General features: G+C 49.1%; 1 protein-coding gene across 1 annotated transcript in view; it reads left to right on the top strand.

Annotated features, from left to right (window-relative positions):
• Positions 1–10,925, top strand: part of PADI2 (peptidyl arginine deiminase 2) — a 42,024-nt gene extending 31,099 nt beyond the window's left edge. The window contains exons 11-16 of the mRNA XM_036914405.2: positions 3,322–3,473; positions 5,327–5,471; positions 6,229–6,322; positions 8,067–8,152; positions 9,261–9,389; positions 10,051–10,925. Coding sequence (XP_036770300.1) covers positions 3,322–3,473; positions 5,327–5,471; positions 6,229–6,322; positions 8,067–8,152; positions 9,261–9,389; positions 10,051–10,284 — 840 coding nt within the window. The 3' untranslated portion in view covers positions 10,285–10,925. The remainder of the gene's footprint in view (positions 1–3,321; positions 3,474–5,326; positions 5,472–6,228; positions 6,323–8,066; positions 8,153–9,260; positions 9,390–10,050) is intronic.
• Positions 10,926–12,670: the final 1,745 nt, after the last annotated feature.

Below are 12,670 nucleotides of genomic sequence, written 5' to 3'. Positions count from 1 at the left end.
TGTTGTGAGGGCATCTCTCATATTTATTGATCAAATGGTTGTTAACAACAATAAAATTCTGTATAGGGGACTCAGTGCTCAATGCACAATCATTAATCCACCCCAAGCCTAATTTTCGTCAGTCTCCAATCTTCTGAAGCATAATGAACAAGTTCTTACATGGTGAACAGTGCAAGGGCAGTCATCACAGAAACTTTCGGTTTTGCTCATGCATTATGAACTATAAACAGTCAGTTCAAATATGAATACTCATTTGATTTTTATACTTGATTTATATGTGGATACCACATTTCTCTCTTTATCATTATTATTTTTAATAAAATGCTGAAGTGGTAGGTAGATACAAGATAAAGGTAGAAAACATAGTTTAGTGTTGTAAGAGAGCAAATGTAGATGATCAGGTGTGTGCCTGTAGACTATGTGTTAATCCAAGCTAGACCAGGGCAATAAAACATCCACGTATGCAGAAGATTTCTCTCAGAACAGGGGGGGTGAGGTTCTAAGCCTCACCTCTGTTGATCCCCAATTTCTCACCTGATGGCCCCCCTGCGACTGTGCCTGTCTTAGGTTGTTCCTCCCTTGAGGAATCTTACCCGTCTCTGGCTAACCAGTCATCTTCCGGGGCCATACAGGGAAATGTTAAGTTGGTAAGTGAGAGAGAAGTCATATTGTTTGAAAAGGTTAGCTTTTTACTTCTTTGCATATTTATGCCCTGTGGCTTCTATGCCCAGCATTTGTCTTGAGGTATCTTTACCACTTGGAGGAGTTATGATACTCGGTAAATTTGATATGAGGCACGAATTCTATTTAAGGGTTGTAATTAGGAAGGAAGAAGAAAAGCTATAGAAGTAGCAGGCAGAAGAAAACCTGGGAAGATTGATTATTTCTTTGACATATCTTCTTGTAGAGTAACTTCAGCATGGATAGGTTTTAAACTACTAATTAAATTGCGCACACACATTAACATAATAGGAGTACAGTTATGTAACCAAAGCATACCTGTAATTACCAGCCATCTCCAGCGAAACCAAGAAAACCAGTTAGGCACCTTAGGCATTTGTGAAAACTCGTCTATGATATGGTGGATATTGTCCAACTGAACTTGAACAGTCTGAGAGAAATCAGACAAATTAAAACAACCCATTCCTGCGGAATGTTCACATCCCTTATGTTCTTTTAACAGTAAATAGTCTGTAGTTGTAAGATTTTGGAGCACTACAATTTGCACTTCTCCTAATTCTTGATTGAGTTCCAACAGTATAGATCCAGTCAAATTTGTTGTTTTACTGTATGCACAGGCCAGCTTAGATATCTCCTTCTTCATTCCCATGGCAAGTCATGGACTGAATCAAAGCAGACTGGAAATCAGTCCCTACCTTCTACCTGGAAGAGGCAGGGAGAGGCTTAGAGCATAAAACAGAGACCCAGAGTAGGTCAGGGGACTTCCCCAGGGTCATATGCAGGGCAGCCTCCCTATGAGATATCAGGGATGCTCAGAGGGGACCTGCTTCTTGAGAACATTCCCTAACCTAGTCCCCTCATCCCAGGGAGGTGGTAGAGCCAATGGTGTGAGTGCAAAGTTCTGAAATGTCAGAGGGACGTGACCCTGCATCCAGGTTCTATTCCTTAGCAGCAATGTGACCTTGCACAAACAGCTTAACCTTCTCAAGCTTCAGTTTACTCATCTGTCAAATGGGGGTAGAAAGAGTATTGATAGCACAGGATTGTTGTGAAGATCGACAGCATTATATAAGGCATCCATGCCATGCCTGATACAATGACCATCATTCGCTGTTGCTGTAGTTATCATGCCATGGCCCTGGACACTGTCCTTAGTGAGGGCTGTCTGCTTCCTCCAACACTGTGAGGTGTAGAGTTAAACTGGCCATCAGAATGGTTGCCACAGGTATGAAAAACAAGGCCTCCCAGATCCTGCTCTCTCTTCCCAAGTCACCACCTGCCTTCAGTGCTCCAGGTTGGCCTGGTTCCAAGGCCCCAGGCTGCATTGTTCCTGGAGCCAAGCCTGGCTTTATGCTTCGTGCCTGCCCGCCTGAGTGATGCTGTAAAGCCCCAGCTGCCCAGCCTCCAATAAATCTCATCTTGCCATCTGGGGCTCCCAGGCGAGAAAGCGCTAAGCTGCAGCCATCCACCACATTGGGCACGGCTAGCACTTGAGCCTCTCAGCTGGGCCAGGATAAGCCACATCTTCCCACTCCACGTTTTTTTCAAACAAGGTTTCTTGTCAGACAAGCTTAGTCTCAGCCCCAGTGCAAGCTTCCAAGCAAGGCTCCTACCTTTTTTTACCAAAAAATCATTAAAGGAATCTTAAAATTCAAGGGGTCACTGGGGTTGTGTCATGTGGCAGCTCCAGTCTGTTGGAGCTCTGTGCTAAGAAGGATTCTGAGCTCGGCGAACAAATTGGGTTGGTTGGGAATGAGTTGGGATGGCATCTACCTTGTGTTTCTGCCATTCCTGAGTGTATTGGTCAGCTTTCACTAGCTAAGGCTGCAGTAACAAACAACCCCAAATCTCAGTGACTGACAACAGCAAAAGTCCATTGGCTGCCAGCTGTCTGTCTGCAGCTCTGCTTCCTCAGACCTTCCTCGTTGTAAGGGCCAGACTGCAGGAGCTGCCCCAGTCTGGGAAATGCCGTTCTCCTAACACAAAGAGGAAAGAAAGAGCAGGAAGGCATACACAGTGCATCTCATGGCTTCTGCTCTGAACTGGTACACGTCAATTCTGCTCACATTTCCCTGGCCATAGACAGTCATATGACCAAGCCTGACGCTGGGCAGGGAAGTATATTCCTTCCACAGGGCAATAAGAAAAGGCACAAAACAATGGCTTGGGAAGCAACATTCTCTTACTGGGAAGGGGGTAGCAAGTCTCTGGGAACAATAATACAATCCACCACAGGTCACCTAACCCAACAGCTCTTTTACAGATGGGAAAGGGAGGGTCAGAGACATTAAGAGATGAGCAGGGATAAAATGAGGACTAATCCTAAAATCACTTGTGTTTGGGAATCAGACGCACACACAGAGACCCAGATACACACACACACGCGCGCACACTCATACACATTCCTTTGCTCCTGTTCATGCCCGTGCTCACACCAATGTGCTCACAAGTTCAGCTGCCCCAGGCCAGGCGCCTGCTCTATGGTGGGAATGAGAAGACCACGGGCAACCCCCCAAGAGGCTAAGTGTCCACGGTGCCAGATCAAAGGTGGGGAAAGAGTGGTCACTATTGGGTGGCTGGGTTGGGGCTGAGGACTTCTGGTGGCAGGAGACTAATGACGGGTGTGTGCCCCCTGCCCAGGGCCCAGATTTCGGCTATGTGACCCGGGAGCCTCTCTTTGAGCCTGTCACCAGCCTTGATTCCTTTGGGAACCTGGAAGTCAGTCCCCCAGTGACTGTGAATGGCAAGACATACCCCCTGGGCCGGATCCTCATCGGGAGCAGCTTTCCTCTGTAAGAGAAGCCAGGATGGGACTGGGGGCAGTGGAAGGGGAGGTTACGATTTCTCTTTACAAATGGCCTTGGATATACACACATGAAGTGATTGGCTGGGAGCATTAACTCCTCCCATGACTCTCTGATAAGATAGACACTCTTAGAAATAAAACCAAGTTGGCCTTTACATCTTAGTATGAATTAGAATCTAATATAAAACTCAATAAGTAACTTTTTTCCCAAAATGGGAGGGTGAGATTATAAAACAGGTGGAGGAGGGATAAAGGAGCCCAGAGAAGAAATAGTGAAAGAGGATGAGTGGGTGTGCACCAAATCCTCAGGGGGTGCCTGTACACAAAAGAGACTCTGCCCTAAAACTTGAATCCCTGGCTCCCTGGCCTATCCACAACACCCTTACTCCCTCCCCAAGTGACTCACCTGTCATTGAAAAGGCAGATTCTTCCTTGGTCAGAGCAGTCACTGGGGGGAAAATGAGTACTGTGGGTCCTCACTTCACAAAAGGGCTGCCAGGAACCTGCACATGAGATCAGCCAGGATTTGGACACCAAGTTCCTTTGGTGTCCACCACATGGGAAGCTCTACCTTCTGGAGGGAGGCCACTGGCACACACAGTGACCAATTGCCCACCCTCCCCTCTTCCCCTGTGCTCAGCAGTCACTCATCCATTGAGCATTTATTGCCCAAGCACCAGCCAAGTGCCAAGCCCTGTGTCAGGCATGGGGTTCCAAACATGAAGCCCAGCCCCGCCTTCAAGGAGATGGTGGAGATCAGACGTGAAACAGGGGGTGTTCAGTGATAGAAAGAATGGTAGGGAGCCAGGGGAAACTAAGGAGGGGTCCTTAACCCCTTCGAAAGTTCAGGGAGGGTTTCTTAGAAACAAATGTTTATTCTCTGTGCCAGGCATTGTTCTAGGTCCCCGAGATACAGTAGTAAGCAAAACAAGATCCCAGCTCTTGGGCAGTTTTCAATGAGGGGTTGGCGAAGTACAGAAAGTAACATGGAAGCAAGAAAATAAACTGGGTACTTCTGGGTGCTAATAAGCACAATGAAGAAGATAACATAGGATTACATGGCAGGGTGATGGGGTGAGGGCGCTTTAGGTTCTTGGTTTTAAGGAGCTGACTTTCAAATTGAGACTTGGGTGATGAGAAGGATGCAGCTATGGGAAGATCAGAGGGAAAGAGCACTGCATATAGAAGGAACAGCAAAGGCAAAGCCTTGAGGTGGTAACAAGCTTAGCACGTGGCTGGAGCAAACAGAACAAGGAGAAAGGAAGGGAGATGAGGTGGAAGAGTCAGGCAAGGGCCAAGGAGAGAGGAACTTATTAGCCATAGTGAAGACCTTGGGCTATATTCTAAGGGTAATGGGGAGATTGAGCACCTCAGGTAATCTAGAAGCCAGGAAGGGCTTCCTGGAGGAGGTGTCACTTGAACTGATTAAAGACTGAACTTAAGTAGAAGTTAATATATCAAAGAGGCACATGGGTTAGGGCAGATTCTGGAACCATGCCTGTGCCCTAGCCCCATCCAGCACCCCAGACAGGATCCCAGAACACAGAGCTGGCCTCCTCACACCCAGACACCCTCTGGGGCTGAAGGCTGGGCACCATGCCCTTTCCACAGGCCATGGCTACAGCTAACACGTCTTTCTTTCCCCCCTGGACTCAAACACCATCCTGCCTGTACTAGGGATTTTCAGCCCTAGGACTGTTTCCTTTTCTGTGACTTTTCTGCTGATGCCACTCTGGGTCTGGACTAAGTTCCAGTGACTAAACTTCTGCAAGCCCTCTGGTGAGGCAGGCACAGTGGGCAACCTTCTGAAGAGCTGCCTCCTCCACAACCCTGTCCCAGGTCCGGTGGCCGGAGGATGACCAAGGTGGTGCGCGACTTCCTGCAGGCCCAGCAGGTACAGGCGCCCGTGGAGCTCTACTCTGACTGGCTGACCGTGGGCCACGTGGACGAGTTTATGACCTTCGTTCCCATCCCAGGCACAAAGGTGAGCTGGCCCCTGAGGCTGGAATAAATAGGGTAGTAGAGAAACCCATGGACTACCAGCTCTTGCCAGCAGAGAGCAGGATCTAGAGGAAGTGGACCACCTAGAGGAAGAAGGAAGTAGGCTGAAGCTGGTTCACATGTTGTGTGTGGCAGGTGAATTTTTAACCCAGTATATCCAAAATCTTAGCATTTCAACATGTAATCACTATAAAAATTATTAATGAGAGATTTTACATTTCTTTTCATACTAAGTTCTTCAAAATCTGGTGTGTACTTTACTCTTAATAGCATATCTCAATTCAGACTAGCTGCAATTCAAGCGTCCAATAATCACAGAGACCCCGTGGCTACTGTATTGGCCATAACACTCTAGAGAGCAATGGGGTACAGGCCGGGGGCTCTGGAAAGGGCAAGAACTTCTTTCATTTTCTGAAGCAGAAGGAATGGCTGCAACTTTATACACTGGAAATTTTGTGCAAATAGTCTGGCCTCTTAGCAACTTAGAGAAGCTCTTCCACTCTGTCCAAGGCCACTTTTGACTCTGAGCTTTGCTCGATGTCATTGCTGAGGTGGGAGAATTTCTGTATCAGGAAGGGTGAGGAATATTCTCGTGAAACAGAGGAAGCCCTGCCTGGCAGCCTTTACTACTTGGCATGGGGAGGCTTGAGACGATCTGCCGATTCAGAGCAGGGGCTCCTTCAAGTGCTCCTTGGCCACTGTCCCCTGAGGCCACTGTCCCACTGGACGGTCTCTCACAGGAATTCCGGATGCTCATGGCCAGCACTGCAGCCTGCTACAAGCTCTTCCGAGAGAAGCAGAAGGAAGGCCACGGGGAGGCCATCATGTTCAAAGGTGAGTACCCCTGGGGCCTTGGCGGGGAGCGAGTTGCTGAGCCCCCAGAGAGACCTCAAGAGGATGGGGCAGATGAACACCGAGATGGTCCCTGAGTACCCAGCTCCACTTCCCTGGGCATCTGGTCCACTCCAGGAATGTGAGGTCACCATGGTGGGAAGCAGCCCTGGCCTCCTGGGACCCTCGCTGTGGTCAGCTGGACCACGGAGTCGCCCACTGCTCCTCACTATCATCACGGGCTTCTTCGGGACTATGTCTACTTTAAATGGCACCAGACACAAAGGAACATTCAATGGCGCAAAACTGATATGCAGTCTGCATTCAAGGATCCTGTGTTTTAGAAAAGGAGGTAGAGAAGAATATACATGGTGCGGCTGAGGGACAGGAAGAAAAGTGGGAGTCGACAGAGATGATACACAGTCAGACATCACCACTGTCAGCCCCAGAGTGAGAAGTCATCTGCTTAATCCAGACAGCCACAAACTGGGGCAGAGATAGACTGAAATGAGGTTTGCTCTTAAGTTAATCATGGGAAGAGGAAAAGCTGGTCAGGTGAATATAGTGAGACAGGTTAGAGAGACCGTGACAATTTCTTATACGTTGTTCTTTAATTACTTTGTGTCACTTTTCAGGTTGGTGTCTCCAACCTACCTGCTCCCAAAAGTCTGCGTTCCTAAGGCTGGTTGCTATTTACATTCGTTACTGTCCTCCAAACGCAAAAGCAGTGTTTCTGATCGTGAGTGGTGTCTAGGATAGACAAGACCAATTTCAGACCACTGTCCTTTTCTAACCCCCACTGATGGGTAATTCCTTCTTAGATTGGCAAACATGAGTCTTGACTTTCTGTGGGCTTCTTTCTGTATTAAACATAACCCCAGGGCTACCTATAGGACATAGGAGCCATTATGTTTTTACAAATAAGCCCAAGTAGTGGTGCAGAGACTGCTCAGGTCCAAGGTACAACACCAGTCTCTATGCCACTAACAGGTTACAAGACTAGGAGGTACAGTGGCCCAGCAGACTATTCCCAGATCAAGCAAAAAAGAAAAAGAATTAACAGCTTAGGCTCTAGAATCAGTCTGCTTGGTCTGCATACAGGCTCTGCCACCAGCTGCAAGACCTTGGACAAGTCCTGTGACTTCTCTGTGCCCCAGTTTCCTCATCTTTAATGCTAGCAGCCACCTCATAGAAATGTGAGGAAGATTCCTGACCTAACCCATGTGAAACATCTAGAAGGGCACCTGCCACATAGTAGGTGCTGGGTGAATGTTAGGTTATTAGTAATCAGGCCAGAAGCTTGATCACCATGGGAACCATCATGGTGGACTAGGAGGCCAGTGCAGGCCAGGGCAGGGCAGGAGCTGAGCATGAGGCGGGTCTGGAAAACAGGAAGGGTGACACCCCCTGGCACCCTGCTTCTGCCACACTCACCCTGGTCAATTGCTCAGCCTTGGAAGCAGGCTCCAGATGGCTATTTGTGCCACTCTACCCTCTGGCAAGAGAGAGAGCAAGACAGCCACCATCCCTTCCCTAGCTCAAGTGACATGGACAACCCTGGAGAAAGGAGTGTATGCTGCACTCCTCGTGCAGACGGGGCCTGGTTTCCCCCAGGGGTGCCTTCCTGCGCCCCAGCGCCATCCCCTTCATCCTAGCAGTTAGCCTAGAAACTGGGGACCCTGGCAGAGGGGAACACCCAGGCTGTCTACTTAAGGCTAGAATGTCCCCTGTCCTCTGACCCCCACAGGCTTGGGTGGGATGAGCAGCAAGCGAATCACCATCAACAAGATTCTGTCCAATGAAAGCCTCGTGCAGGAGAACCAGTACTTCCAGGTGAGGGGCAGGGGCTCATCCACTGCTCAAGGGCTGGGGCAGAGGACCTGGGGAGGGACGAGGCTGTGCCCAATGGCACCTCTCACATCCTTGGGGCTTCCATAGGGAATGGGCAAGGTGCAGGGCACATGGCAGAGGGAAGGGCCTCAATGATCATTCAGTCCAGCCTCCCAGCTTTACTTCGGTGCTAAAGCTGCAGGTTAAATAGAGTGAAAAAGGTGGCTGTGCAGGTCAGCAGAGGCTAGAAGCAGACAGGAGACCTGGAAAGGGAGGCATGTCAGGCAGTGCTAAGGAGTCAAGGGTTCTTTAAGGCTAGAGCCCATATCGTTTGGGGGAGACACACCCCTTTAAAATATGATAAAACATGATGAAAAACTGACTCCCAGAAAAAATACATATATGAACACATGCTCTGAATTTTTATTTGTTTAAGGGGATCAGAGGTCCCTGAAGTTTCCTATCGATGTATGGATCCCACCTTCTAAGTTCCTAAATCTCAAAGGTTGTATCCAGAAGTAGAAACCAGTTAACAGAGCCATATTTACTTGAATTAAATATTTCCTTAGTTGCATGGGCATATTTCAAGTATCAATTTAAAAAAAACAACAGGAAACTCAAACTGATTTAAATAAAATGGCATGATTGGCTCACATGAGTGGGAAGCCCAGCAGTAAATGGATTTCAGTCACAGGTTGATCAGGGCTCCAGCTCTATTTCTCAGCACTTCTTGGGCTCTACATGTGCCCTCATAGAAGGAGCATAGCTACAGCAGTTCAACGTCTCACATCCACCCAGCACACCATCTGCAGAGAGGTCTTGTATGTCCCCAGCAATTAAATGAAAGTCTTGCATTTCACTCTATGCCAACCTGAACCAGTTACTGTGACCAGGGGAATTCCATACATTGATTGCCTTAATCCTGACTTACTACCCATCCCTGAGCCAGTCACTGAGAGGTGGGGGCAACGGCACACCAATTGGCTCTCTGTGACCATCTTCTTTCTTGTTCCTTTTATTACTACTGCTACTAAGCCCTGGGGAAGGGGCACTGCAGGGTGGCAGGGGCGTCCCATCACTTGCCTGCCCTCCCTTCTTCCCCCTTGCCCAGCGCTGCCTAGACTGGAACCGTGACATCCTCAAGAAGGAGCTGGGGCTCACAGAGCAGGATATCATTGATCTGCCCGCTCTGTTCAAGATGGATGAGGACCGCCAGGCCAGAGCCTTCTTCCCAAACATGGTGAGGCATTCTGGATCCCAAAACTCATCCAGACCAATCAGAGGGCAGCTAGATGCTGAAGGGACCTCTTGGCTGAGGCTGTCTGGTCAGAGGCCCAGGTCCCTGTTCTGGCCGAGCTTCTGTGTGGCCTCACCCACCCACCTCTCTGGGCCTCTTTCCTTCCTAGGGGTGATATGCTTATCCTAGCTGTCTCACTGGGGTCCTGAGAAATCCTTTGCCTTAGCACCTAGGAAAATGCTTTGCAAGTTAAATAGGCCTTTACGTACAGAAGGGATTCTTGTTATCATAAAGGAGAATCTTCCATGAGATAGAGGTTAGAACTCCCCACCACACAGATAGATATATATGCACACATACACACAAACACGCATGTTTCCGTAAATACACACATACGTGCTCATGCACATGCTTATACATACCTATAAAGCCACATGCATGTATATACACATACATGCAGAGGCAGGGTGCCTGATTTTCCATGTCAGCTCTGCCATGTATGAGTTGCTTAGCCCCTCTGTGCCTGTTTCCTCATCTGCAAAGTGGGGATAATCACAGTACCTACTTCATAGGCTTGTTGGGAGGGTTCATGGAGCTTTGAGCAGGGCCAGGCACCTACTGGGTGCTCAGTGAACGGGAACTGGTGCCCCACCTCTCGCCACAGGTGAACATGATTGTCCTCAACAAGGACCTGGGCATCCCCAAGCCCTTCGGACCGCAGGTGGAGGAGGAGTGCTGCCTGGAGATGCACGTGCGCTCCCTGCTGGAGCCCCTGGGCCTCTGCTGCACCTTCGTCGATGACATCTCTGCCTACCACAAGTTTCTGGGGGAAGTCCACTGTGGCACCAACGTCCACAGGAAGCCCTTCACCTTCAAGTGGTGGCACATGGTGCCCTGACCTGCAAGGGCTGCTCTGTGCTGGCCTCAGCCTATCAGTAACCAGCGCTGTGGCTGGACCAGACCCTGTGGTTCTTACTATGATTACAAAATACCCTTTGGCAATAACCATCAGGAAACTTTGGGGGGAAAAGTTGATTACTTACAGGACCTTGAAATTACATGGCACGCCTGGGGCCACACAGTGAGGTCATGGGAGAGAGTGTGCGCAGGGCTGGGTTTCCCCTTAAAGGGGTCTAGGGTGGGGGCCTAGGATTTCCAGGACTCACTTTTTGTTAGTGAACTTAAAACATAAGAACCAGAATTTAAAGCTAGGGAAGAGAAAAAACAAGCAGCCCAAATGATCATAGGTTGAAACCAATGAAGGGTTTTTAAACAAAGGGCCTTGCGGGGAGGGGGTCTGTGCAGCCTAGCCTTCTCTCTGGTTGTGTGGCTGGCAGTGTGCTTATTTGACATAGTGTCTTTGAAAATGGGTGCCTCTGTAATTGAAGCTTAAGTCAGGCACCTGCAATACAAAAAGAGGAAACCCAACTGTCAGGGCTACACTACAGAGGCCTTGGCCTTCCGTCCTTCCCTGCATCCTCCACACCCCCCCTGCACCCCCCGCCTGACTGGACTGGGCAGCCCCACCAGGAGACCTTCGAGAAGCAGGCAGGGATTTGGGATATCTGTGCCTTGCTGTCCCTCAGAAGGGCCTCCATGTCCACTAAAGTCACCCCCAGCAAGCCTCAAATTTGTCCTTCTTGAAAACAGCTGGACATTTGGCCAGTGTCTATACAACCCTGACATGAAAAACAAAACACAAAACCACGTACCCAAACCATTCCCCAAAGAACCCTTAGCTTCTTCTCTGAAACTGAAAGGCAAGAAGGGGAGGAGGCCCGGATCGCCAGTCCGCCCTGTGCCCCGATGGTCAAGACAGCGTACCTTCAACTGCCATCACCATTGCAAATTAACCTCCCTTGGGGTGTCCAGGTGGCAGCCTCCAATGATCCATTCCTTACCAGCCTCTCTCAAACCCCTTGGCTTTCTCTCTGCAGTGTAGACACCAATGGCTAGCTTTCCCATTCCCTGAGGGTCCAATGATTTAGCTGAGAACCTTCCCTGGAAACAGATTTTATCAGAGAAGCCTTCTTATTCTCAAGATGCTCCTTATGCCTCATCTTTCTCATGGACACAAGCTCTCCCACGTGCTTGGGGGTTTCTCCCCAGACCAGCATCCTCGTGGCCTGAGAGATCAGCATGTGCAGATGCCCCGAGGTCAGCCATACCCATCTTCCCTTGTCTGGTCCTCAGTTCTCTGGCCAGTCCCAGACCTCCCTCCTCTCACAACCTCCACGGCATCTATTCCTGGTGCCTTCTCTCCAGGCAACTACAAAAGGACTTCTTCACCACCAGCCAGCCTCAGACCTCCCCCAGGATATAATTAAAGACCTACCCCTCCTCCCCAGATAGGACACCCAAAACATAAGGCTCCTTGCCTAGCCTCCAGCCTGACCAGCCAGTTCTGGACCAACCACTGGTCTTAGAGATAGATTGATTATCCCACTGAAGTTCACCAGTGCCTTTGCTGAAGACCCTCTCATTTGGACGTACCCAGATTAATTCCCTGGCTCCAACTGAAAAGATTCCATTTCAACTAAAAAAAGTTCCTTTAGGGCCAGTTGTCAGGAGAATAAGTGAATTACCGTTCCACTTGGAGGGTTAAAAAGAACTAATTTATAACCTGTGGAAAGGTTATAAATTTGTATTCTTGGGAGAACAGGATTTTCTTCTTGAATTATTTCATTCACTCATTCAACAAACATTTGTCATGTACCTATGAAGTGCCAGTCACAGTGTTGGGCCCTGTGGATACATCAGGAAACTGGACCTGGTCCCTGCCTCATGGACCAGTCAGTCCCCATCATGCAACGCCCATGTTTAAATAGCCAGCATTTGCCCTTTCCATGTGTGCTCTTTAGAAAGGCCAATATACTATTATTCGGAAATGCACAGGGCACAGAGCTTCCTGTAAGTCACTGTCCAGGGAAATAGGAGGAGGGAGGGTCTTCTTTAAACGGTCTCCTTCCCATCTAGCTGGGCCAGTACCCAAGAGATCAGACCCCAGAGCCTTCAGAAGCTGTATCTGTCCCCCACTGTGGGGGCAGTGGCCCCTGCCTTTGGGCCAAAGCCCCAGATCTCTCCAACCCCAGAGCTGGAGACACCAAGTGCCTCTTTGAGGGTGTTTATGTGGAGACTTATTTAGAGTTTATCATGTGTGTGTGTTTGGTTAATGTGGGTTTTTGGACTTGCTTTCATTTTTTTTCTAGTCTGCCCTCAGGGGAAGTGAGCACCTCCCATGTGGAGACAATGTGTGTTTATAGGTTTTTCTAAGACTCTCCCCT

Source organism: Manis pentadactyla, chromosome 4 (genome assembly GCF_030020395.1).
Source record: "Manis pentadactyla isolate mManPen7 chromosome 4, mManPen7.hap1, whole genome shotgun sequence".
Classification (NCBI taxonomy): Eukaryota; Metazoa; Chordata; class Mammalia; order Pholidota; family Manidae; genus Manis; species Manis pentadactyla.
Note: the sequence above shows the minus strand (reverse complement) of the source record. Positions and strands in the feature narration are given on the sequence as shown.